General features: G+C 40.8%; 1 protein-coding gene across 1 annotated transcript in view; it reads right to left on the bottom strand.

The window, feature by feature from the left end:
* zc3h3 (zinc finger CCCH-type containing 3) overlaps window positions 1–26,864 on the bottom strand; it is a 68,636-nt gene that overhangs the window by 16,464 nt on the left and 25,308 nt on the right. Inside the window, exons 4-8 of the mRNA XM_031751379.1 lie at window positions 14,402–14,552; window positions 6,295–6,458; window positions 2,906–2,981; window positions 2,365–2,520; window positions 1,752–1,821 (exon numbers count right to left, since the gene is read on the bottom strand). Of these exons, the coding sequence (XP_031607239.1) occupies window positions 1,752–1,821; window positions 2,365–2,520; window positions 2,906–2,981; window positions 6,295–6,458; window positions 14,402–14,552 (617 nt within the window). The remainder of the gene's footprint in view (window positions 1–1,751; window positions 1,822–2,364; window positions 2,521–2,905; window positions 2,982–6,294; window positions 6,459–14,401; window positions 14,553–26,864) is intronic.

Below are 26,864 nucleotides of genomic sequence, written 5' to 3'. Positions count from 1 at the left end.
ATGCAGTTCTAAAAACCACCACCAGACGTGTCCCGTGTGCCAAGTGATCTGTCACACCGAGCAGCTAAATGACCTTAATTGCAGTTGACAGCAGCGGCGCAAGAGTGAATGTGTGTCTTGACAGCATGTGTGCGCGTGTGCAGAGAGATCGACTGATTTGGGTGCAGGGGTGAGCCTGGTGGTGACCGGTCTAAATATACCTCTGAGGGGGATTTGGTGAAGAAAGATGAGGGAGGAGGCGGATTGTGAGAGGGACTCCACCTCGTTGAGACAGGATCAGTTCTACCTAATTAACTGCTACAGAAATATTTATCCAGGCTGAAGCTCGTCCAGCTCTCATGATGTGTTTATGTGAACTGGATGTGTGCTCAGACTGAGCCAAGGGTGGAGAGCAAGTGGTAAGCGAGATGGTTGTTGGGGGGCTATGCCAGGGGGAGTTGGTTCAGGGGTATTTGGTTTCGAAGTATTTGTGGTAATGGGGAGACTGGACGGTGGGGTGCAGGGATTGGGATTCTACACTAGTGCCTGGATCAATTTCGGAGGGGTGCTAGCTGCATAAGCCTGCACCCCCTTTCTGTCCACATACAATCCTGCTTAAGGAAACTGCATGAAATTGGAGCGGGTGTATCCCATGAAGGGAGGGGCCAAAGGTTTGGGGTGGAGGTGTGGGTGTGGGGGAAGCTGGCATTACAAACAGACAGCTGGGCTCTCGGCACTTACAGGCAGCGGTGTGACAACACACACAGGCGCAGAGCATTGTGTGTGTGAAGGGTGAGGCAGCAGAGCACCTGTTGGAGGGCTACCTCTCTCAAAGAGACAGAGAGAAAAAAAAGCTTTCCCTTTTTTAGTTTCAACACTTTCCCTGTTTGGTGTTGGTGAACAAATAAAATTATCTATTTTTCTTTTAAACTGGCTACAAGAACATTCATATACTGCACATCTTGGCCATGGTGACAATATCCTCCAAACGACAGATGAATTGTGTTTGTGGATCCAGATTGGTGTGTAATATTTTCAAGAGAAAATCAAGATAATGTCTCCATTTTTCCCCCGCAATTTTAGATGTACTTGTGAAGATATGATGCAAAACTTTTATCTGTTCACAGTAGTTAGTAGAAAAAATTGCTGTTTTTCCTTCTAAAAGATCCAGATAAGACAAAAAAAAAAGCACCAAATTTGGCCAAACTCAACCTGTGGAAAAAAAATATTTCAAACGCATTTATCACTTTAATCAGTCTAGCTAATACCCCGCAAACCACTCACATAACCCCGATGGCAGGGTAGTTATGTTTTTCTCTGCAATAACCTGGAGATATGAGGAGGCGTTCAGGTTCCATGTTGCTGTTACAAACTGCAATTCACTCTCACATTAGAGAAAACCAATAATCCAACTAAAGCCATGACAGCCCCTCACAGATTTCCAAGATAGGAGCTGGTTTGCAGATGGAACAGTTGAACAGGTTGTACGTCTAACATTTAAGCTGCTGTTTAGTCATAACCCCGCACCCCCACCCCTACTCCGCCCCATAATCAGGTCAGGTTTTCCTCACTCCTGTCAGTGCCATGGAAACAGGAGGCATGCCAAGAGTGTAAATACGATCCATGATGACTGTAACCAATAGTGTGTCATCGTATAGTTTCACACTGTACCCAACCCTTAGCAGTGAAATCCTATAAATTATGTTGTCCAGTATGAGTCAGAGTGTGTGTGTGTGTGTTGGTGTGTGCATGTGTCTGTGTGCGTGCGTTACCTTCTCCTTTGCCACCTTGTGGGAGAACGGACAGGTACCATCTGCCTGCTTGCATGTCCCTCTCAGAAACCTGCAGATAATGCAAAAACAATGTTGTTTGAAATTATTGGTGAATTGGTGAACAAGCTTGTTTTTATTGTTGACTACAGTTTTGATCAGAACAAATTTATTTCTACCATGAGATCCCTGGTTGCTTTTGTCCCACTGCTGACAGTCGAGTTAACCAGTAATAACAAAGGAAATAATTTGTTAGGGAATAATTTGATGGACCTCTCAGAATCCAACCAAAAGTCTCTTATTTCTACTGCAATGTCCATGTAAAAGATGCAGATATGAGCACATACGAGCAAACAGCATCATCTCTATGTGAGATGATGCAGTGTCTCTACAGAGTATATTTAGTAAACTTGTCCAGTGAAATGCTCAGAAGATGGTGCAGAGAGAAAGATACTCTATGTACACAGCTAAAAGCTGAAAAATAGATGCCAATTACAGTAGGGACTCATTCATTTAAAAAAAAAGACACATGATCCACAGTATACGTGATTGTAAAACAATAAGCTCTACAAGCTTTCATTTCCATAGCCTAGATGTCAGTGTGTGTTTAAGTCACCTGGTGCAGACCGCCACTTTGTCTGGGTCGTGTATGAAGGGGCAACTTGTTCCACGGTTACATTTGCCGAAGCGGTTGTAGTACATGCAGTACTGCTTTTGCCGCTGCTTCTGACGAGCGTGGCGAATGATGGCAAGACTCCGCTGGACTGCACGGCTGAATTTATGAAACACACACAAACCACAGTAAGTAATAAGCAGCTGGTAGTAACTAAATAACAAACTAGGTTAGGATTAAACTTGCAGCTAACACTCTGCGAGGATTTCTGGGTAAAGGTACTTATATACCAATTTTAATATTACAAGATTACTTCTGGCTTTCCATTTCTTAGTTGACAGTCATGAAAAGCAATTAATATTAGTGCAGAGAGTGCAGAGGCTCAAATGCAACAGCCCTAGCTGGATAAGATTTCGAGTAAACAGGATGGTCTACATTCAATTTGGAGGACTTCTTACTTTGTTTGGTCATTTTTGCATACATGCCCTTGGACATTTCTGTATATGTGTGTCTGATGATTAGAGATAGGAGCTGTCAGCACTACCTGGCTAAGTGACGAGTGCTGGAGGGTTTGGCCATGACGGGAACCATGTGGGAGACCTGGAAGCTTGAGGACCTTCCTAGATGTGGAGGAAAGAGACGAATGAGTGATTTAAAGAAAGCCTACAGCGCTGTGAAAAAGCATTTGCCCCACCCTGATTTCTTATTTATTTGCATGTTTGTCACACTTTAATTTGTAACATTAGACAAACAAAAAACATGAAACGACAAAATGCAGTTTTTAAATGATGATTTATGATTTATTTATTAAGAGGATAAAAGCTACCTGGACCAATGTGAAAAAGTAACTGTTAGAGAAAGCCAGAGTGCCTGGAGAGAACTCACGTGGGGACAGGCAGAACATGCAAACTACACACACAAAATCAGTGGATTCAAACACAGGACCTTCTTGCAATGAGGTGATAATTCAATTAACCAATTCTTCACTGGTTTTATTATATTTGTCAGATGCAGGAATTGCTTATATATGAATAATATATAAATCCCTGCCATTATTTGAATCTAAAAATGTATAGATTCAACCACACTTACCCACCTAAAATAACTGAATTCAGCATCAAAACATTTTCATAAAAATATAATGTAAAATCCAAAAATATCAGTCTAGTTTTACAAAATGCTTTTACACAAACTGATTTGAAGCTGAAAAAAGAGGTAAACATCACTTTTATCGAAAAGAAATCTATTGTCATCATTATCTTCTTTCAACTGCTCCCTTTAGGGGTCACCGCAGTGAATCATCTCACCCCATCCCTAGCATTCTATTTGGTCACACCAACACCTTCCACCTGCTCCCTAATCTCACTACAGACCACAGTGTCATCTGTAATTATCATAGTCCACAGAGACTCCTGCCTGATCGCAGTGGTTGACCTGTCCATCACCCCAACAATCAAGAAGGGACTCGGAACATGATATAATCAAACCCCACTTTGAACCCATCTGTCACTCCTAATCACTGTCTCACTGTCCTCATACATGTCCTGCATTAGCCTCACATACATCGCTGCTACTCCCAACTTCTTCATCCAGTACGACAGTTCCTGTCTGGGTACCCTATCATATCTCGAGAGCCACAAAGACATAATGCAACCGCCCTTGTTGTTGAAAAGCCATCCTCCTCGCTTTCATTTTAGTCATGCATCAGCTTCTCAAAGCATTCCTTCCATCTTCTCAATAACCTCTATTCGCTTGTTAACACATTTCCATCTCTTTCTATCTGGTAAGACTTCCCTACTATCCAGAGTCAGTTTCAACTCCTTCCTGAACCTTTATGTCCAATAAAGTCTGCTCCAATCACCAGTCGCCCCCACTTCATCCAACTTACTCTAGGATTCCTTTCTCTCTTCTGACTGACATCTAATCTGTGGGGCCAAAGCACTGGCAACATTCAACATTACCCTTTCAAACTCATGATCCTGTCTGACATGCTTCACCTCCACAACAATATTCACATATTCGTCCTTCAAGATTCTCCCTAATCCATTTCTCTTCATGTCTACCATCTACAAGCAATTAGTCTTCCTAGTAATAAATACATCAGCACATATATAAATGAAGAGATAAGGGTAGCTTTTGGTTTTTGTTTACCACAATTCTATAAAATGCTTTGTTCTGATGTTAAGTCTTGCATTAAATATAACAATTTTAAAGTAATTTTAAAGTATTCAAAGTATCTACATTAGATATGACAAAAAGGAAGCTATCTGTATGTGCTCTTGCATAGCCAGAAGCAATAAAAACTAAATATGTGACTGGTTATTTATACTGGGGTGGTTTGACGCATTAGTGCCAAATCCAAATGCGTCATCCAGCTCTGTCTGAGAATATTACAAACACTATGTACCCAATGCACGCCACAAACAGTGTAGGAAAATGAGGAATGAATAAGACGACAAGGAGATGGGGAGGGTGTGGTTACAAACGGCAGTTAATCTTACTCAGACCTCTAAATTTGGCACTTTTCTGGCTGTTAAGTCTCTTGTCAAGCGTGTGTTCTGGATTACAGTCCAGTGGCACAAGAACAAATATGAAGCTTGCTACAAAGATGTGAAATCACAACTCCTACTCGGAAGACACCCGAGACGTCTCTAGATGCAGGAATTTGTGTTGTGATGCTGGTCACGAGCTGAACTGATTGGAGCTTCTCAATTTCACCTGCAGCTTTAGTCACAGCAGAATGTGTAAAAGAGAGGTAGAGAAGTATGAAGGAAGTGGAGGCAGATCCAGGCTTTAATCTCCCCCATTCACTTCTCCAGGCCCTCCCCCTCACCTCTCTGACAGATGACAACTTTATTATTTCAGATGGCAAATCCAGCCAGTTCCCCTAAGTCTATTAGAGGATATGTGAACAGAGCTACAGCCACAAATGTGAATATACACTCTTGTGTGTACACTTACTGCCCTGTTCTTGGACCAAATGTCTTAAATACTGCTGGGTATCTAGTCTGTATAATTTTATGTCAACTGAAATATGTCCAAATAGCAGTGAGAGGTGTTGGACTTTTAGAACTGAATTTTCTGCTGCTAGAAAAAAAAAGAAGAGGAGAGGAGAGTTGAGTGTGGAAACACAGCTGTCTATTTACCAGCCAATCTACGTTCCTACCCTCACCTATGGCCACATCTTTGGGCAGGGACTGAAAGAATGAGATAGGCAGACAAAATGAGCATCCCCAGACACTGAAGGGTGTCTGGTTTCTGTCATAGAAATCAGGTGAAGAGCTTGGTTCTTTGGGAGGGACTCCTACACTGAAAGAAGCTAGATGAGGTGGATTGGGCAGCTCATGAGGATGCCTCCTAGACTCCCCCTACGTGAAGCATTTTGGGATGTCCAACTGGGAGAAGACCCGAGGAAAGACACAGAATATGCTGAGGAGATTATATCTCTTGGGTGGGTGGGAGTGCCTCCATGTCTCTCTAGGAGAAGTGGCTGAGGAGAGGACCACTCTCTCAGACAACAGCAGCTTTACCCACCTCCTGTTATAACCTTATAACCTTCTTGCAAGTGGCAGCCAATCAAAAAAAAACAAGGAAACAGTGTCATTCAGTATAGGATGAACTGAGGGGCAAATGTAAACATAGTGCCTAATACTGCCCCAGCCATTTTTTGGTCATTTAACTGCAATGTGAAGCAAGCGGTCACTTTTGTGTCCTTGTTATTATCGGATTAGAATGGTGGAAATTAAGTTTCTTTTAAATATATCTTAATTAGGAAAATGTATTTTACATCCGTTTGTGAGAGGAAACACTGAGGCAGGCTCATTCAGGCACATTTTAAATTTCCACAGTGGTTGTGTGAATTGTTAGTCCTCTTTGAACTTCACCTTTAAGTCTGCCAACGATCAGAAGTTACTGAACACACAACACATATACCTGTTCGATTGATGGACATGTTCGCTGCTACAGTGCGGGACAGCTTATTGGCTGACACACGGTATAAGGAGCCACGAATCCAGCACATGCTGCTTCCTCTCCACTGCTGGGTGGATGATGGGTGTCTGTCGTGGGGAGCTCGAAGACGGCTCTGAAGGAAACTCCTTAGAGAAAGAGGGATTCAAATAAAAGAAGAATAGATGGTATAAGGAAACATCTGAGGAAATCAAATTACTTCCAATTCTGGTTTATTGCTACTTGGAATTATCCACTCAGCCCAGTTAATACACTGTAAAATTTTCATTCATGCATTGCTTTGAGAGAATACCATCTGCTAGAAGACTTTCCGCTCACCCTCTTTCTTTTACCCATCCTTTTCCCTCAGCTCTCTCACCATAACCCCTCTCTTCACTTTATGTTTCCCATCCTGTAGTCCCCCCTCTCTTGCTCTCTCTCTCTCTCTCTCATGTCACAGCACTCTGTTAAATTGCTCCTCTAATGGAAAGGACGGTAGTGTGGAAATGGAGAGAATTGAAAAGAGGAGAGGAGGAAATCAATGAGATAATAGGCAGGGCAGGGGGCCAGAGCAGCACGGTTGGCCCCTACACTTGAGTGTAGAGACCACACACACACATATACACACACAGAATTACAACACATTCCTACTATGGTATGTACAGTACACAAAATCACAGGCCTCTGCACACAGGTTCAAGATTCAGGAGTCCCTCGGTTGGCCTGTGTATGTGTGCGGCATCTGTACGTGCGAGTCCACAGTGTGTGTGGAGCTTCTGGGTGGTGGTGGGGCGGTGCAGGGGTTATGGCGATAAATTGCGCTGTCCTGTCACTTCTATTTGGGGCGGATTGGGCTAGTGTGCAGGGCGCCGCTGGAGGTAATTTGCTGCCGTATTTCAGATGGGCTGGAAATGGGTTTAGAGCGAGAGTTCATGCCTCCCATTACAGAAAAGAGAGAGAGGGTTACCCCAAACGCATGGCGCACACAAAACAACTGACATGGATGCTTAACACGTGCAGAGCTGCTGCACTGCTGCAAATAATATCAGCCATCAGCTGTGTTCACATGCACGCTCTATCAGACTGTGTGCCATAACTCAGCAGCACAGACACTCAGTTTCACTGATACAAGATCAGTGGACGCCCTACACAGGGCAACTGCAGCCAGGGGAGCTGTAATGGAGGCTAATGTTGGAGCACTGACTGCCACCCAGGGAGGCTTAAACAAGGACTGGGTGGCCTAGGGAGCCACAATGGAGGTTAATGGGGATATGACATGAACAGTTAACACAGACAGCAGTTAACCCTGACACAGGGCTGCAGTCAAGGGGTGACGTTAGGATGTTTTCTCACTGGGTTCATATGTTCATACAAGTCTAAGTGTCAGAGCAATCGTCCCAGTGATTTCACATGTCTGTGCATGATTGCTTTAATGTGTGCCATCCCCATCACAGAGCAGTTGTTCCCTTTGTCACCAAAATTATAACTGTTTGATGTACACACCTCCAATTTCGCAAACTAAGATCTGTTCAAGCTTTGTTCAATCCTCATGTTCATCATAATAACAGTCATGTCTATAAATTTTAAAGGGCCTACAGTAATAAAGAGAGAACCCCAACAATCAATCAGAACCAGACTCCCACTGAGCACCACTTGTGGACAGTGGGAAGGAAAAACTCCTTTTTAACAGGAAGAGACCTATGGCAGAACTCAGCCAGGCTCAGGTAGTGGTGGCCATTTGCCGTCACCAACTGGGGGTGAGAGGAGGGAGATGGATTCAACTCTGCAAAGCTAAGCCGTGTTTCCATGTTGTCTTTAGAAAGAAGAGGTTGTGATTGAGAAACACTTCCAAACAAGCCATACGTATTCAGTCTTGTTCTAATTGTTATGAACAGTTGTGAACTTTAACTCTTAACGTGCTAACTGAGTCAGAGATTTAGATACTGGGTTTTTCTGCAATTTATTTGAGCACTGCATGGTCTGAACTTGGGGTGAAGACACTGGGATGTCCACTCCTGGAAATATTGAGTCATTGTGTTAACACACACCTGAATATTCCATATAAGAAAACTACAAAAACTCTTTCCTTTTTAGATAAAGGTGGCCATATTTACTGATACTTGACACACATGCACATTTTTTTTGCTTTTTACCTTGTTAATTCGCATGAAAGCAGTAAGGCTATGCATATAGGATAGTTGCTACTGTAATTAAGTGTTTTTTGAATTTGAATAGTTTTTTCACAGGAGTCCATTTAAAAAGATTCAATTTATCTACAACATCGGATGAGGAAAATGTTGCTGGTGCTGAAGGTCTGAAAAGCAACACACTTTTCTTGTGATGAAAATGTTAACCAATGAATTACATTTTTCGGTAGGCAGCACTGTGATGTAACAGATTCATTTTTGATGAGCGTAATCTTGTGTGGGTTTGATAAACTATTGTTAAAGGGCCTTCATTCATCTTTAAGCACACTTAACTTGGGGGTAATGTAGTCCATTCTCAAAGCTGAAGGCTGGACTGGTAAACCATCTGGCAACACCACGACAAAACATCTCGAAAGAATGTCTTTTCTTAGACAAAATGAGTGCGCCTCTGAACTGCATGCACACACGGAGGTGTACATAATGAGTCACACTGGTTCACACATGGCTTGTTTATAACAAATAACATAACAGTAAGCTCCAGAGAACACAAAAAATGAAGCCAGCATTTAAATGCAGTTCTTTAAATGGGCACTTGAGGCTCTCAAGGCTTTGTCACAGGGCTGTCACTGGGAATGTTGCCAGTCCAGCACAGGGCCTGCTAGGTCTCACCTCTGGTAATTTGTGTTTGTGCTGTTGGTGCTTCTTGGAACATTTTAATGAAATGATCTGACAAATAATATGACTTGCTATAGTAAGGCGATAAAAATAAGTTATGCTTCAGTTTTGGTGAGTGAAATTGTTTCTATTGGTCCATCCTTTATAATAATTAGCAGGTATCTCCATCTGTACAATGCACTTATACAGCCAATTGATGCAGCTCACAGATCTGATGACAGCTTACAAGGTGGCTCAGATACTGTGACAATGAAATAATCCATGCCCGTCTGTGTTCACTTCACCATGTGTCAGCAGCAGCGCCCCTTTGTTAGTGGGAGAGCTTAGATAGAGGAAGGAGGAAGTAAAAAAAACTGTAGTTTGCAATTTTTTCCTGCCTGCAACACCAACAGATTTTTTTTGTGATTAAGTAAAAATGATTTCAAACTGTGGTTTGAGTTTACATTTCTTTTTCATCTCTCTCTCTACACAGAACTGCTAAAATCTCAAAATATCATTTTCCTGGGTGCGTAAAAATGCAATTATCAATTTCTCAAACCAAGTGAAAATAAAATTTTCTTTAAATATCTTATAACTAGCAGAACAATACCAGTCAAAACCACAAACAAATTAAAATTAATTTATATTAATGTCTACTTAGATTAATTAGATTAATTTATAGGAAAATTAAATTTACGTTTAGATTAAAGTTCTACAAATTAACAAAGTTGTTTAGCCCTGAAGCACAGTTTATGTAATCTTCACACTTTTAAGTGTGCTAGAAAGTATAAAATAAAGACTGGAGGTCACAGACAGTAAAAGATCTTAAACTCATCAAAAAACAACTGTAAAAAATATGGTGTGGAAAAACGAGAGAACTAGAGGACAGAGCAAGGCTACAAAGAAACTCTCTTGAGACCATCCTGTATGTCTGACTCTGTATGTGTGTATGCAGGTGTGTGTATGTGCAGTGCTCTGACCATGCAATGCACAGATAAAGGAGAGCACGATTCAGCACTACCGGTGCCGTTGATGAATGATCCGACTTTTGTTTTAGTGACAAGGAAGAATTTGGAGGGTCGCGCAACTGCTCAGAATAATGCTGCCCTTGTCTTATTTGTCTGCAACCCCAGCATTAGTAAGCTCATATTGGGAAACAGTTACCCTTGAAACAGAGCACAGCAAAAACAGTTGTCTGGCTAATTCTAACTGAGAGCATTGCTGCTCTTCTTCACACTTTTAAAGGAAACCAAAGCAGCCGAGTTACGCATCAGGATCCTTTCAAATCCAACGTAAGGGGAACTGACTGTAGTGTAGAAAGTAACAATAAAACATATTTATTGAGAACTCAGCATTAAAAAGCAGCAGAAGAGAATCTTAACACACAACTGTATGGTGGGAGGTGGATGACTAATGTGATAAGTAATGAGCAAAGGAATGAATTGCAGTATAAAGTGGAATGAATGGGGTGGTGAATGCAGGAAAAGAAGAGAGAAGTGAAGAAGAGGGAGCGCTGCTTCACTTTATTGCCCAGTCTCTTACATCCTGTACTGATCAATACTGAAGCACTAAAGGAGATGAGCGCCTGGACCAAGTGTGTGTGTACATATTAAATATATACACAAAAGTATGTATGTATGTATATGCATGAGGGCCTTAACATTTATGCCAGAAATAAAGCAGAGAAAGATGGAGGCATTTGCAAGACTGACATGAAATTTTATCAAACAGAAAGACATAAAACACAAGAAAGAACAGCAACAGAGCAAACATGGGGGGACAGAAAATTAAAGAGTGGTTCGTGGGGAGAAAAATAGCAAGGGAGATGAAAGGAGGGTTGGGCTGTAATTTATCCTCCAGAGTGCATGCTTTACGGCTTTCTTAATTCAACTCCTGATACTATTAATGGAGTTAATGTTGAGATTATATCTATTTTCTGGTGGCGGGGCCTGAAATACTGCAGCCGATTCCCCCGCCCCTTCAAACTGTCACCCAGCGCTAAATCACACACCATGCCTGTTATGGCTAAAACTAGGGGAGAGAACGGTATGTTGGGCAGAGGCAACCTCACTTCCTGTGGGCCTGGGAGCAAGACATCTGTGCAACTAAATGGATGAGAAGGATAAGTTAAAAAAACACAAAAATCAGTTTTACCAGTCACATATTTACAGATAAACTGTTGCGTTTTAAAACCAAAAAACTAAGTAAAACTAGGGTTGCACCTATTTTAAAAACTGGTCCTTTTGATTAAACTCCTTAAGCACACACAAAAAAAACCCCCAACCTTCTCAATAGAGGCACCATCATCAGCCTCAAAAAATCCTTAGGGGATGCAAGATGCCCATAAAGCAGAATATTCTCAGTGTTGCAGGTGCATGTTTCAGTTTTACCATTCTTCGTACCCATTCTAAAATGTGTCACCAAGAACAATTTTCAAAGGTTTAAACTGACATACCCAAAAAGCAAGTCAATGCTGTCAAGTAGGATGGGTGATTGGAACAATATATTGGCAATCAGTGATTGGCCAAGTATGTATCTGGTTGGTTTTATTTTTTTCAGTTAGTGGACTGACTCCACTAGATTTTAATGAAATAGTTAACACGTAAAGTACAACTGTTTCCTCTCATCCTTTCATCCTTTTGGTTGTGGTAAGATTTCCAAGTCAGATTAATTTGAGAGTTAAAAATCTATCCCAGAGCCTCTTCCAGGTATGCTAGCTGTGTGAAAATAGCCAAAATCTATCTGTAGTCACCAGCTGTTTGTGCAACCCTACTATCCACAGCACAGAGTGAAGTAATTAAAACTAGCTGTAACAAAGGCCAATAGGAACAATAATATTATCCAGGACATCCCCGTGCTTCTAATTAAGGCAACCAAAACATTGCTCAGAAAACTCGGCCTGGACCTCAGTGACACTTTGCCTTTGTATGATACACAAAGCTCAACTATTTTGTTTTCTGGACAGCAGCAGAACTACAAGATAACAAGAAATAATGTTTCTCAATGAGTTTTACCAACCCACAGATAAACATGCCTACAGAGTGCATGCTATTTAGGCAAACTTTAAGTTCAGTCCTTGAAATCATATTTGTTGAATGCAATCAGAACTTTAGGGGAAAATGTGTTTTGATTTTTTTGTTTTTTCTTTAAAAACAAACCAAAAACATAAAATGTTTGATATATGCATATCCTTGAATAAATTCTTAACAGGAAAGTCAAAAATGAATTCAATGGTACCACACCACTTCTAAATATCTAATCAATGGCTTTTCTCTACAGGTTATCTGAACACATTGGGATCCTCTGGACTACTGAGCGGCCAGGTACATGTATGGTTTTCTAAGATGCGGTTGTGGCAGGCAGAGATAAGAGTTGAGAACATATGAAGTGAGACCAGCGGGTCTGATAGGCCAAAGATGAAGAGGAGTACTCAGTAGTTAAGAGCAGAGAATATGAGCTCATGCTCCACTCAATAGCTTCAAATTGATAAAAGTGGTGGTGGTCTTTGGAATTAAACAGATAGATAAAGCATAAAAAAGGAGCAGGTATGAGGGTGGGGTGGGGGTACGAGTCTCCCTGGGGACCCAATGTGTCCCCCTCCCTCCCTATCTCTTTCCTCACTTCTACACATGTGGTGATATTTCACAGGATGTCAGGGGGCTCAAATTGAAAATCCCTTGATGAATCAATATTTACTGCAGCAGCTAAATGAATAGTAATAAGTCACCAGACGCTGAGTCCAGCCACAGTCCAGGGTCTTCTGTCTCACCAAATCTGGATTGCACAAATTAACTCTGCTCATCATCAACACACAAAACAAATACACAAACGTATTTCATTACAAGTGGCTACGCTAACAACTTACAAGATCACACAATCTAAATGACAAAGACAGCACTGTTGAACTTACCAACAGTGACAGCTGTAGACAGCTGGAACTCCTTTCTAGCACTTCATAGCAGCATGAAATCTGTTCACTAACGTCTGTGACACACTATGTAATTCGGAGGCATAAAGTTGAACTTGATTCTTTCTAAACTTTGTTATGTTAAACTGAAACTTTTTGCATGGGCCAAATGTTTATTCTTTCCATGTGTACAAAACAAGTTAATCTCATATACTGCAACAAAGAAATGAAGCAGACATGTCATCTCGGTTTCAAAACACCCCTAATCTAACTCTTAGGCAACCAGAGAATTGAATTATGGTTTATATTTAAACTGTTCTTCCAAGTCTTGGCAAACAAGAAACATAGAACATAATCTTACACACACACACACAAAAAAAATTCACATTCTTTCCAAAAAGACAGTTTTGCTTCTCTTCAAAAAACAGGTTTAGATCTCAGTGTTAGGTGTCTTAAACATGCATTCTTTAAACTGACCAGCAGGGGGGGAATCCACTATTTTTAAAACAAGGTCTGACTGTGAAGAAGTCTATGAGAAAATGTTTCTTGATTTTTTTTTCTTAACTGCTAGTTTCACTTGTTCTTTAACATAATATGTTAATTTTGTAAATCACAGCCGCATTTAGAATAAAATACACAACCTCACCCAACCACCATCGCCCTGGGAACCAAGGCAGCAACATAACTGTAACAAAAAGACACAAAATAACCTCCATTCTCTATGTTACAGGGTTTACAATATGGGTGCTGCAATGACTAGCTGATTACCTGACATAGCTTTCTGGCTCCAACTTTTCAAATGTGGTATACAATGAATTTATTTGAATTAAGGAGAATTTCCCCAAACAAAACAACCAACCAACCAAACAAACACACACAAAAAAACACCAATAAAGAGATCTCTTTGTGACTCTGGAAATGAAACAGTTTGGATTTTTAATGACATTTTTGATGGACAAAAAAAGATGAATAATAAAACCAGTGAGTCCAATTAACATGCATTCACTGTGAACTCAGAAGTACTGAGACAAAGATGAAAGATTGATGGATGAAGATAAAGAAAAAGTGAGAGATGAGGGCTGCAATGACATTAAAAAATAAATAAATAAATAAATAAAAACACCCAACCACCCAGCTCCCTCTCTCTCTCTGTATCCCGGATTTGATGTGTTCCCTGCTGGTATAAATTAATGTGAGGAGCACACTATTGTAAATGGTTTATTCTCTGGGTTATCTACTCTGTAAAAATGAACACCATAAATTTTCGACCTCTTCCATTCATGCTACACATGACTGTAACATAAAAGACAGGAATTTGCTCTGCACTGAAAGACTGAATCACATTAAAGCCAGACCTGAGGAAGTATCCGTTAACGTGGATTACCTGGCAGACTGGATCCTCTTGGCACGCCAGGAGAGGGCTGGGTTGTAAGGGAGGGTCTGCATGGCACTGGAGCCCAGATGGGTCACCATCTTGTAGCGTGTCCTGAACACCCTTTGGGAAGCGGGGTTACGATGGGAGGAAGAGCTGGCATCTATGGGCAGGGATGATTAAGAAACAGAAGCCAGAGTTAAACATTCAGGCAGTGAGTGTGAACAAATGCACATTTACATCATTCTGAATGCATAATGTGTGCATACACACACATAAGTTTGTCTGAGAACTATGGCAGGTGTGCTCTTTAATAAGCTTCACATATAAAAATGAGAGGGAATAACAAAGGCAGAATTTTTATGAGTCTAATAAATCATATGCTCTGTCTCCTTCCTCGCTGCCATCATTCCTCCTACCCAGCCTCCCTCCTTCCTTCTCACTTTAAGTCTCATTCGTTATATCATTTTACAAATCCATCAGAGAAGAGGCATAAGAGCAGTGAGATCGGAAAGGGGGGTAGGGGGGGCCTCTAGTGTTGTTATTTATTTATTTATTTATTTATTTATTTTGACTGTTTATCCATCAAGTTATTTTATGATGGCCTAAGCTGGCTGACGCACAGAGAACAGAATTTGCATTGAGGATCGCTGGAGTCCCTGTTCATATCAACATCAGCCACTACAAAGGCCTGTGCACTGAAGTTAAATTGTAATGACATTGTGAATACCTCTAAAAGTTTTACTTTTTTTTTTGTTGGTCACACTTCTGTATTCTGTAGTTACTGGTAGTCATCACTAATATTTCAGATAAAATGTGTTTTTCTGAAAAACTACCTACTTTTTACTTTCCTTTCATTATGATAACCTAATAATTAATAATAACACCAGGGAATAGTGTCGAAAATGTAGTAGTGTACTCTTATTCATGGTTGTGCTGTAGTTGGTTCTTCATTTTAGCCTCTTCCACTGAGAAGAGAGAAAATACTACATAAAGAACGTCTTTGCAGAAACCTGAAGCTGTGTTAAAACTAATGCCATCTGCAGACTGCAAGTACTGTCCGGGTTACTCATCTGTACATTATGAGTGAGTCTTTGACGTAGTCAACATGCTGGTCTTTACGTTCCTTTTCAAGCCAACTTTTCAACCAGTCAGCATTGTCAGTGGTCTCATCACAGTCTGCAGCATAGTCTAACCCTAACCCTACACTTTTATTTTATGACCACATCCACTGGATATGCTGGTAAAACTCAGTTACCTACACCCATTTTCTTTACGTTTGAATCACTGAGTGCAGCCATGACTGCCTGTAGAAAATGAGGATTTTCTAACTTTAACGTTTTTTCATCTGTTTCTTCTTCACAAATTATGTCAAGTAATGTGACAGCAGGCATGGATTTAATGGTATTAATGTTAAAGATATTTGAAGAAAAAGCAAAAATCTCCCACTACTACAGACAAGAAAAAAAGAAAAGATTTAATGCAATGTGAATCAGTTGCTCAGTGTATTCACTCAAACTATTAAAGAAAAAAAGAAGTCATTATCTGCACTCTCTTCTCCCTTCTACCAATCATTCAATGCAGTGGTCAGCGACAGCACTCAGTCTTCCTAATGAGTAAAGAAAAGAGTGAAGAGAGGTGTTAGAGGGGGGAATTAGGAATGAGTTTATGCACTCAGTGCAGAACTCATTTCCCATCACCTCTTTTACAAGTCTTTAACTGCCAGTTGTTAGGATTGTTGCTGTTTTAATTAGCGCCCAATAACAAACCATGACCGTCACAAGGTCTGTGGTGAAGAATAATGAAATGATTCCATTTCCACTTCTACTCATTCAACCTTCCCTCTCTCCCTCATGCCACGCCTCCCCCCCATTCTTCGTCCTGTTCAGAGATGCTGGTTTCATTTGTCAGCCATGATGCAGCTCTGGATCAGCTGGAGAATTTATCTCAGACACACATTTACTGTTCAACAAATCACAGGAAGGGGGGAGGCAGGGGGCTGAAATACTGACAACAGGTTTACAACACGATCATAGACACAAGCACACACCCTACATTAGCACCCACGCAGTTTAAGTTTGCTTTTTCTTTGTTTTTTTTTTTAAGGTAGCATTTTTTCACCATCCTTTTTCTTGCTAGAAGGTTCAACAGGACAGGACTGGTGTGTTAAAAGGAAAAAAGAAAAGAAAAAGCTTTCACACTGTATCAACAATTAAATTATATCAATAATCCATGTAAAGAACTCGAAAAAAGCTGATTCTGTTCAACTGGATGCAGGGTTTTCAGTGGGAAAAATATTTCATTACTCTGTGCCAGCTGACTGCAGATTTCCCCAGTCTCATATAGAGTACCGTTGCGTAATACAAGCAAACAGTTCTTACCACTGATCAATAGTACTGTGAACAGAGAGTTGGGGAATGGAGCTCGATTTTACTTTTAAGCTCAGACTTAAATGTTTCCTTTTTGGTAATGCTTATGGGTTAGTTACAGATGGCTGCTGCCTAGGGATGGGTACCGATATCTGGTGCCATTATGGCACCGGTTCTGACATAAACAGTAGTAACCAGACCGAAAAGCAGCGCACATTTCGGTGCTTTATTTCGGTGCTTTTTTTTTTCTTGAGATGTCATACACTTTGGATTCTAGCCAATCATTTTACCTTTCCAAGGATAGTAGGCGGGCCCAGGTACGTACGTTCTTTTAGAGCAGAGCTACAGATTAAAAATACCCAAGGCGAAGCGGTCAAAGTCTGGCTGTACTTCACAGCAAAAGATGCAAACTCAGCAGCCTGCAACAAGTGCTTTAAGGTGATACTGTGCAAAGGAGGTAACACCTCGAATCTGATGAAACACCTGGCGACGCATAGCGGGTTTTTTTAAAGCCGAGAAATGCACCGTATTTGATAGCTTGCTGCGAGACCTCACACCGAGCACATCTACTGCGGGTGTGGTGCCTGTTATCGGACCCGGAGTTAGCAACATCCCCCAAAAACCCGAAGAGTAGAGTCCTGGCCCCTAGCCCTGCCAGTGTAGCAGAAATGATGAGGATGATGATGGCAGCAGCAGCCGTTCTTCTCTGCGTGAGTAGCTTCATGTTGTTCGTGTGTAATTTACGTTGAGTACGCTAACCACATTATTACATTAATGCATGTAAGGTGAACTAGCAAACACCGTCGTAGTTACATGCGGCTGTCTTTTTGTTTGATAGAGTGATACCATATATGCCCTATAGCTGCAGAAAAGGCTAACACTGTTATCTTTTTACAAAAAAAACAGCTAAACATGAGAGGTTTTAGGACAAAGTTTGTGTTTTCCATTGTTTAAGCACCGGTTCCAACCAAGGGAGGTATGTTGTATCAACAGAAAAGGCTAACTTGGTTATCATTTTACAGAAAAAAAGAGACTGCTAAAAATGAAAACATAAGAGGTTTTTGGACAAAGTTTGTGTTCTCCATTCTTTAAGCACCGGTTCGAGCACTGTTTAAGCACCGGCACCCTTTCAAGAGTACCGGTTTGGCACCGGTATCGGATAAAACCTAAACGATACCCATCCCCACTGCTGAGGGCTTCCCCTGATGCACTGGGTGTGATTTTTTTGTCTTAAACCAGTATCATTAATTATTAAACTCTGTGTCTCTACTACAGTGTGTATTTTACTCATCTCCTTTTGCTCTCTCTCCTCTTTTCCTTTTTCACTCCCTATCAGTTGCAGCAGATGGCTGCCACAGCTCTCTTGGGGCTTTCTTCATGTTAACAGGGAGTTTGTCCTTCCCACCATCACCAAGTGGTTGCTCATAGGCTTTTTTCCTCTCCAATACTGTAGGGTCTTTACCTTTCAATATAAAGGGTCTTGACTGTTGTGAATTGGCTTTATATAAATAAAACAATTAACTGAATTGAGTAGTTTTTGAAAAGGGGTTTAAAGTCATTAAATTATGGGTATTATTGTACTGTTAGCAATGCAATAAAAACATTCTTTTAACAGGTTTTCAACCATAATACATATAATTTTTTATTAAATAATTCAAGACGTTCAATAATAAAACAACACAGACCAATCATCCATGTGTGTATAGTTTGTGTGTAGTGTGTATAATTTCTCAGAGACCCATTCTGATTAGTGAATGCCATGTTGTTAAAAGGAATTAAATTTACTTCAGTTTTGTCATGTCACAAGTCATGACAAAACTGAAATAAATTAAGTCAGTTTGAAATAATATTGGATAACAGTATTTGGGATGTTGTTGTGACATGTAGCATTTTATACATAGAAAGATATACGCTGCGGTAACAATTTTAACTGTACTTTTGTTCTCTGAGAGAAATGGTGTGTGTGTGTGTGTGTGTGTGTGTGTGTGTGTGTGTGTGAGAGAGAGAGAGAGAGAGAGAGAGAGAGAGAGAGAAAGACCTAGCTTAAAAATAAGACAGTACAAAAGGTGGCCTTAGAGGGAGAATATGGGTGGGGGTAGTCATTTGTACAGGATTAGTTGCCTGGCTTCTAGTCACTTTTTCTCCCACAATCCATCTGTACTCCAGTCTGAGCTATTTGGGCATCCTGGGAGATGACAAATAGGGCTTGTCAAAGGTGCTGCCACGATTCCCACCCTGCAACCTCATACACCCGCTTTTACCTACCTTCCCTCCCAACTAACACCTCAATGTGTCTCTAGGCACTCATTGCAAACATCATGACATCAACTGTGTCCAAGATGCTGTCGCACAGCTGCTCCACTCCTGCCGTTGTTTAATGACATCTATACTGAGTTGTGCTGTTGGTGTTTTCGTTTGTGTGCGTGTCAGCAGGGATGGATGGATGGTGTTGCTCTGATTGTAAACCACTGCAGGTTGTGTTGGTTGAGTGGCTCTTGGAGCAATGGGGTTTCAATCTTCCACTACAGGACCATGACCAATGAGCATGTGAACACACACACGCACACACAAACACACACTTACTCACATACATACACCTGGGGTCTCCATCTTCCCTTAATAGACCTCTGACAGTGGCCTGCCTTGCAAGTGGCGCCCTACACTGTGAAGCCACCATTTGCAGACACACGCAGCTCGTATCCGTCCATCCATCTCTTACTGACTCGCTGCTGTGAATCTACAGATAATCTACTCTCGTCGCCTCACGCTGCACTCATCGCTCCTTTTGCAAGTGGTCTGCCTTTCTGTCACAGAGCCACATTTAACTACATGGCTTCAACATAGTTTTCCACTGACCCCTTAAGATACTCTTGTTTAGTGCTTCTGGCCCAGTACAGAGGTGAAAGGAATTTTGTTTAATGTCTACCTGGTATAATAAAAAAATGCTACTATATGTGCAAAATGCTATCCCTATTAAGTAGACCGATGACATGACCAATTACTGTATTATTTTTTTTCTGTCAATCAGTTAAAGCAACCAAACAAACTGTATCACAATTACAGTTTTAGTTTTAGCTGAGTTTGAGCTGAAATCTATTTGTGATAGTAACTGGTACATGAGACTAGAGTATGGTGTTGAAGTCTGTGGTTTTCAAGCAGTTTTAGTTGTGGTTTTTAGTCTATTACATTGAATTTGTCCTCAAATATGTTAATAAGTTTAAATGTGGTTTTGTGCATTTCAGACATTAAGGTCTTTTACAACCCTTTGACAACCCTGATAACTGATTAAGACATGTCTCAAAACAGATAATTGAAATGCTCGTAGTTGATTTATAAACCATATTGAAAAAACTAAGAGTGAAGGCAGCCATCTTAGAGGAGGGCCAGTATTCAATATTAGATTAACACTGAAACCTTGCAAAACAGACCGACTTTTAATTTTAAAAGCTCTTGCTTAGGTTTTTTGTGTTTCTTGCTCCTTTGCCATTTGGCTATTTTTTGCAAGCCGGTCATAAGAGAAATGGGGTATATCTCAAATAGACCCATAACAATTTGCATATCTACAGCATTAAAAATGTAATTTGAGTGAACCAACACCTGAAAACAAAAATCGAGGGTTTTTTTTTCCTTCACTTCATCCCTCTACGATTATAACAGTCCAGCAGACAAATTCACTTTTTTCATTTTAGGTCCCGCTTCATCAACATGAAGAGACAGATCACTTAAGTGGATCTGAAAGTGTTGAGCTCAAGTTCTATCCCTAAGATGACTGAGCCCCATATCATAGACTAGACTTCAAGAAAACTTGTCTTCCATGCTCTCTTTTACTCTCTACCCTAAGCTCAGGATCCCGACAGGGCACCACTCTGAACCTCCAATCCTGCATCCTCTTAGGGATCACCCAGCAGTCTGCCTCTCCATACCTGACGGTTAATTCCAGAGAACAGCAGTCTCCTTCTGCCCCCTCCCTGGAACAAACCGATGGATAATAAATCTTATTATTGACAGTGCCTGTTCCCCATGTCATCACATGTTCCCGTCCCCTGGGGCTCATCCTCTGACTCCCACAGCTCCATCTCTCTCAAAGAAGACAGCAGTGCCATGCTAACATCAGACTTAACAAGCAAGTTACCACAATTTAATAACCCACTGGAAGTCAACGCAGTTATGATAATATGATCTCTGCGTGTTTGACACTCACCGACACTTTCTGACAGATGAGCCAGAGACGTCAGAGTTTGATGTCCCACCCTGCCAAGAGAACTGCATTCCGTGGTCTTGAAATTACAGCATCCCGTAACTCCCAAGACAGCAGTATCATCCGCTCACAAAGTACGAGCAGAATGTGAGCCTTGGAGGTTATGTTGCATGTGAACAAGTTTAGCATCTTGTTTTAGGAAAATTAAGAAGGATAGGGAAATGTGCCAACAGATGATAAAAAGTTCACATTTTTCCATGTAACACTTAATACTTGAAGCCTTCTCTATCATTATAGGCAGAGTGTATCTTTATCAGTTTTTAAACCAAAATTATAAACAGGGTCTATTATGTCCACTGTTTCAGGACACGGGATCTGTGTAATTCCTGATCTCTTATCAGGGATCAGATGTTTGTTTGCGTCTGTTTAATGCTTTATATGGATTGAGTAGGCACACCATTAAAATCACTTACTGCTGAAGCAAGTAACACTGATCACCTTGGAGCAGCAAACTGCTAAGAAACCTCTGTTTTTGGCATTCATGTGCATGGACACCCCTTAGAGGAACAGTACTTGGTCTATAGCAGCAGCACAAAACATTTAGCAGGTTTACTTTACCACGACCTTTGAATTGGGCAGATTTCTTTTAAACCTTGCTAACAGCAGCTGTTTCACTCTGCTGTGGGGACACCACCTTATTCATAAACTTTTTTTAAAATTAAATTCGAAGATCAAAAAATAGTTTAGGAACTCATGAGGATATGTGTGTATTTTTAATTATGTAAAGTTCTTCTCTGTATGACCCCTGATTCATTCCCATAGATTAAAAAAAGAAGCTTTTTTTAAATTGGCAAAATAAAATTTTTTTTTTAAAAACTAGATGAAGAACTAGTTCTACAATAAATGTGATGACAGACTGATAGTGTTAACCAATTGCTCTTCAGTTCATGACCAAATTAACACTTGGATACAAGTGGTACAATGATATATCTACCAAAGTATTTCTATATGATGGACCTACAATCTTTTTAGACGAATACTCATGGGCTCCATTAGTGGTGAGTGTCATTAGCAGATGCTGTCAACCAGCGTGTTGGTGATATCACCACAAAGAGGGGTGTTCAAGGGGGAGAATGTGGTCTGGGGGGTAGGGACTGTGGTGGGAGAGAGAAAGGGGAAGGCTACTGGCTTGTGGCCTCGTCCGTCATCATAGTGGTGCTATCAGCTGTAACATATCCAGCTGACCTGGGAAACAGGCTGCCCAGAGGAAGGGCAATCCTGACATTCAAATGCATGCTGAGATGGTATAAAACAAGAACAGCAACATTATACTGTTTCTGATGCTGTTTTTGAAAGTGAATGTAAAAGTTTAAGTTATCTAGCCCCAACATGTTAGTACAGTTCTGGAAACAGTCATAATACCTAACTCAACAGAAAGGTACAAAGTGATATTTTTACACTTCTACTTCTGTACATGCTAAACACAACCACAGAGGGTTTAGCATCGTGAAAGGGAACTGCAGCCAGAAGCATTGAAGAATGTTGGGAAGGATGTAGCTAGTCAGCATTGAATGATAATGGTGATTAAGTGCTAGAAGCTGAAGATGGAGGACTTATTGCAAAGAGTTCAGGAAGGAGTTGAGACAAGCTATGGATGGTAGGGAGGAGTTACCAAATGACTGGAAAACTATAGCTGTAGTTCTGAGGAAAAATCCAAAGAATGTGTTTGGTTGTCCTTTGGATAGAAGAATAGGATAAGTAGTATATAAGCAGAAAATTTGTAAAGAGCAAGTGAAGGCAGCTATGAAGAGCATAAAGTGTGGAAAGGCAGCTGCTCTAGATCACATACAAGTGAAGGTATGTCTAGGAGAGAGGACAGTGGAATTTTTAACAAGATTGTTTAAGACAACCTTGAAGAGGGAGAAAGTTCCTAAGGAATGAAGAAGATGTGTGAATGAAAGGAAGACGGGTGGAAAAGTAAATATGTAAGGAACAGACATATTGAAAATGAATGTAGTGAAAGATCAGGGGGTTGGTGTGAAAGAGAGGATGCTAGGGACAGAGTGGCAGATGATCTGCTGTGGCGAAAACACAGGACAGTTCTTAAGTATTTTTTGAAATGCTGAATAATATTTAAGTAGGCTTGACAACATCCTTGATGAATAATTAAATGTTAATAGCACCTGTGTGTGTTTTTCCAGTGTACATGTATGCCCTTGTAGTCATAAAGAACATCAATAATGTAAATACGACATGGTGAGAACATACATTTCCTGTGAACTCAACCTTGACCCTGACCCCAAACCCATAAGCTGCCAAAATCTTTAGTGGTGATTGGGACTTGGACAGGTTCACCTCAGACGCTTCATATGTGTCCCGAGGTACCCACACCATGTTACGTTTGGTCAAAGGGATGGGTCTGGCTGTCAGTCAGCATATCCCATTAGACACATCAAGAGGAAGTGCCTGGGGCTTAGTCCACTTAAGGACTGCCATTATTCCATAACTTATATGTGCATGTGTTTGTGAGTATAGAGTAGGTGTGTTTGTGTGGGTACTTGTCAGAGAGTGAGGTTAGAATGTATCTTATAAAACCCCTTTTCAAGTGCAAACAGAACACTTGACCTCTAAAGGGCAACCTAAGATTCAACGAGGCATGTGAACAACACACATCAACAGCTCAAAAAGCCCACGGCACCGGAAGAAGACAAAAAAAAGGGGGAGATAACTGAGTTAGAGAAAAGAATGACAATGGAGAAGCAAATGGGCTTTTAATCAAATGTTCTTCTGTTTTGGATTTTTATATTGCAGCATTAACCAAGATGTGGCCACCTTCATGTATCTGGAAATGAAATATTTTAAAGCAGTAATACTGAGCTGTCAACATGGTGACAAGATTATATGGTAAGATGACCCCAGGTTCTTCCTCCTGAAGTGTGAGGAGTTGGATCCTGGATCTACAGAGAATGACCCCCAGGACAAAACCACTGTTAAGGTCCTGAAAGGTGAACCAAGGCACCTTGGCATTGGACAGGGACCCTGCAAAACATTCCATACAAATCGATGGACAAGTTTCTATAATATTTGAATTTTTATTAGATTACTTTAAAATAGTTTACTGAACCTGTTTCTCTGCATTTTACATTATTATGCTTTTCGATTTTTTTTTTTTTTTGGTTGTTTGTTGGTTCTTTTAAACCAGAGACTGGCAGTGTTTCTCAGTCAATATTTAACAGCATTCTTGCTTTAAATCCTAATCCCTAACATCAAGTCTGTTAGCTCCTGAAGGAGACTACCGGGAGTGTATCCCTTGGTGACACAAACTAATGGGTGTTTTTGACCATGAAGGTCATCTGGCACAGGCAGGCACTCTTTCCTGCCAACCTCAGACTCCATGAGGGGGGCTCTGCACCTCCCTGGTGTCTAAAAAGCCTGAAAGGTCTTGCTGTTGTGCCCACAAATACCTTGTGCTTCTTATGATATTGCATCTGGAGAAGGACTGGCACTTGAATATTAAGAGAGACGAGCTTGTGTATGTTGGTTTGACTTGGTTGATTCGTCTTACTGAGTGATGGGTTGAAGACACATGCAGGGTCTTGCAGTTTGTCAGTCACTGCACACACAAGAAGGAGAGGTGACTCACTGGTAGAGATTTAAAGCAGGACTGAGGTTCTGGTTGCAGATGCCAGCGTGACGCACATCCATCATGCTGCCGATTCTTTTGGGCCAGTGAGTGATGGACCCCAGTCAGCCGGTTGGACACCGGCCCTCAACTTATGTTTCAGCCACAGAATGAGAGACAAGGAGGTGATGTACAAGCCCACAGGGAGACACACAAGCATCATGAATGTGTTAGAGTTAAAAGAGAAGGGTAGAGAGCTGAGGCTGAGGAAAAAGGTGGTCAGGGTGTCGAAAGGGACCCGGATAGGACAGATAATGCCACTGCAATAAGGAGCATTTACAGTAGATCTGCTTTACACCTTTCACACTCATTCAAAGTCAGCGAACATCAATGCTGGATAACAATCACTGACACTTATGAAAGAACTAAATGATGCCTTTCTGCATGTTCCATGTATGGCTAAAAGAAAAAAGACACAATTGTAGAGGTACTTATCTTTAAAATTTTGGGCTCTTTAGTAAAAATATTTTACCTTAACATACACTTTTGCCGTTTGTGATTATTAGTTGGAAATTATATTTAGTCCTTAGCTAAACTTCAGATATTTGTAATACAGTTTGATTTTGTAATTAATGTATATGCATTTTCTAAGGATGCCAATTACATTAACATCTGTAAGCCCTATATTAAAATCATACCGCTCTTTTATGAATTCTTCTCCCTCTATAATAATCAAAGTTGTTTATTTATTTATTTTTACTAAGGATGCTACATACATGAACAGAAAGTGTCCTTGTGTTACTGTAAAGTTTTAAGTACCCAGTAATATACAGACTATAGATTTACAGATGGCCCTGAGCAATAACAGTGATATTCAACCTCTGACTGTCAAAGTCCTGAAGACTGCCTGCTGGGATACTACGCAACTTGCATTTGATAGTACAGTCTGGCCCCGTGCCATGATCAGCTCAGTAAAGTAAAGGCCCCGCATTACCAGGATGCAAACTGAGGGTTTGTGGGGGTGGGTGATGAGCCACAGCCAAGTCTGTTATTGGCTTGAGTGCCAATTTGGTGAGGGAGGAGTCCGAGAGGATTCCACTGCCCCATCGTATAGAGAAAACAACCATGTGTTCTAAGGAAGACCCCCCCGCAAAAAAATAAAATAAAATAAAAAAATAAAAATAAAAAATTGGCCCTCCTGAATGCTTTCCACCTTTAATCATCACCTCCTCGCATTGCACTCACACTAAACTTTCCTTTCCTTAGTTTTAATGGATCATACCTAGCCATGTCTGCGTAGGTGTCCGCAGCTCTATCTGTCCTTCTTGTGTGCAGCATCCTAACCCACCCATAGCCCCTGCTTCATTCCATGGTGCCATTCTGGGTGCAGCTGCCAGAGTCTAATTGGTCCCTCTGGGCCAAGGGAGAGCTGGCATCAGCCTGCTAAAATGCTGATCACAACCAGAAGAAGTTGGCATCTGGTAGAAGCAGAGATCGCCACCAAACCACTAGCATGGTCCACTCACAAAAAACAACACAGCAGCAAAAACATCGCTAAAGGTCCTTCAAAGTCACAGATAAATGCTTCAATTCTTGCTTTATGTTAAAATTGTTTACTGAGCACAGCACAGCAGAAAAATAAACTACTTTATCCATGAGACATGCTTCATACCAAAAACATTTAAAAATAAATACTACAACCATCACTATTTAGCAGGTTCTATAGAAATAGATTCCAGTCACTTGATCAGATTTTTAAGTTGTCATTAAGTATTAATAATATCAGTAAATCCCAAGACAACCTCAGGCAGTTATGTCTTTTATACTTTAACTAAAAAAAGAGAAAAAAAAAATAATTTAGTCTTTTTCTGATGTACAAGTCATGAAACCAAGACTAGAAAAGTTCTCTGCAAACAGCATGTATTGTTACTGATGATGCCTGCAGCAATTAGGTTAACTGTACTCATCAGAATGCTGTATAAGCACTCTGTTGCTCACATTCGGTGTGCGAGGTAGCATCAGCAAAAGCAGTGCCAAGGCTTACATGACTGTCGATTATGTTGCACTACAGCATTGTCCTGATTATTTGCCACCTGCCTGGTACAACTGGGATCAGTATACCATATTATGTACTCTATATTCTACCATATATCTGAATACCAGTGCCAAGAAAGTTACAACATTATCATACAAAAGTTACTGCTAGCTGGCTAACCATTCCCATCTTCCTTTTGTCCATTTTTCCATTACACAAAATTCAATTCACTTTTATTTATATAGCACCAA

Source organism: Oreochromis aureus, linkage group 17, assembly GCF_013358895.1.
Source record: "Oreochromis aureus strain Israel breed Guangdong linkage group 17, ZZ_aureus, whole genome shotgun sequence".
NCBI classification, from domain to species: Eukaryota; Metazoa; Chordata; class Actinopteri; order Cichliformes; family Cichlidae; genus Oreochromis; species Oreochromis aureus.
The sequence above is the reverse complement of the archived record's forward strand: the minus strand, read 5'-3'. Positions and strand labels throughout refer to the sequence as shown.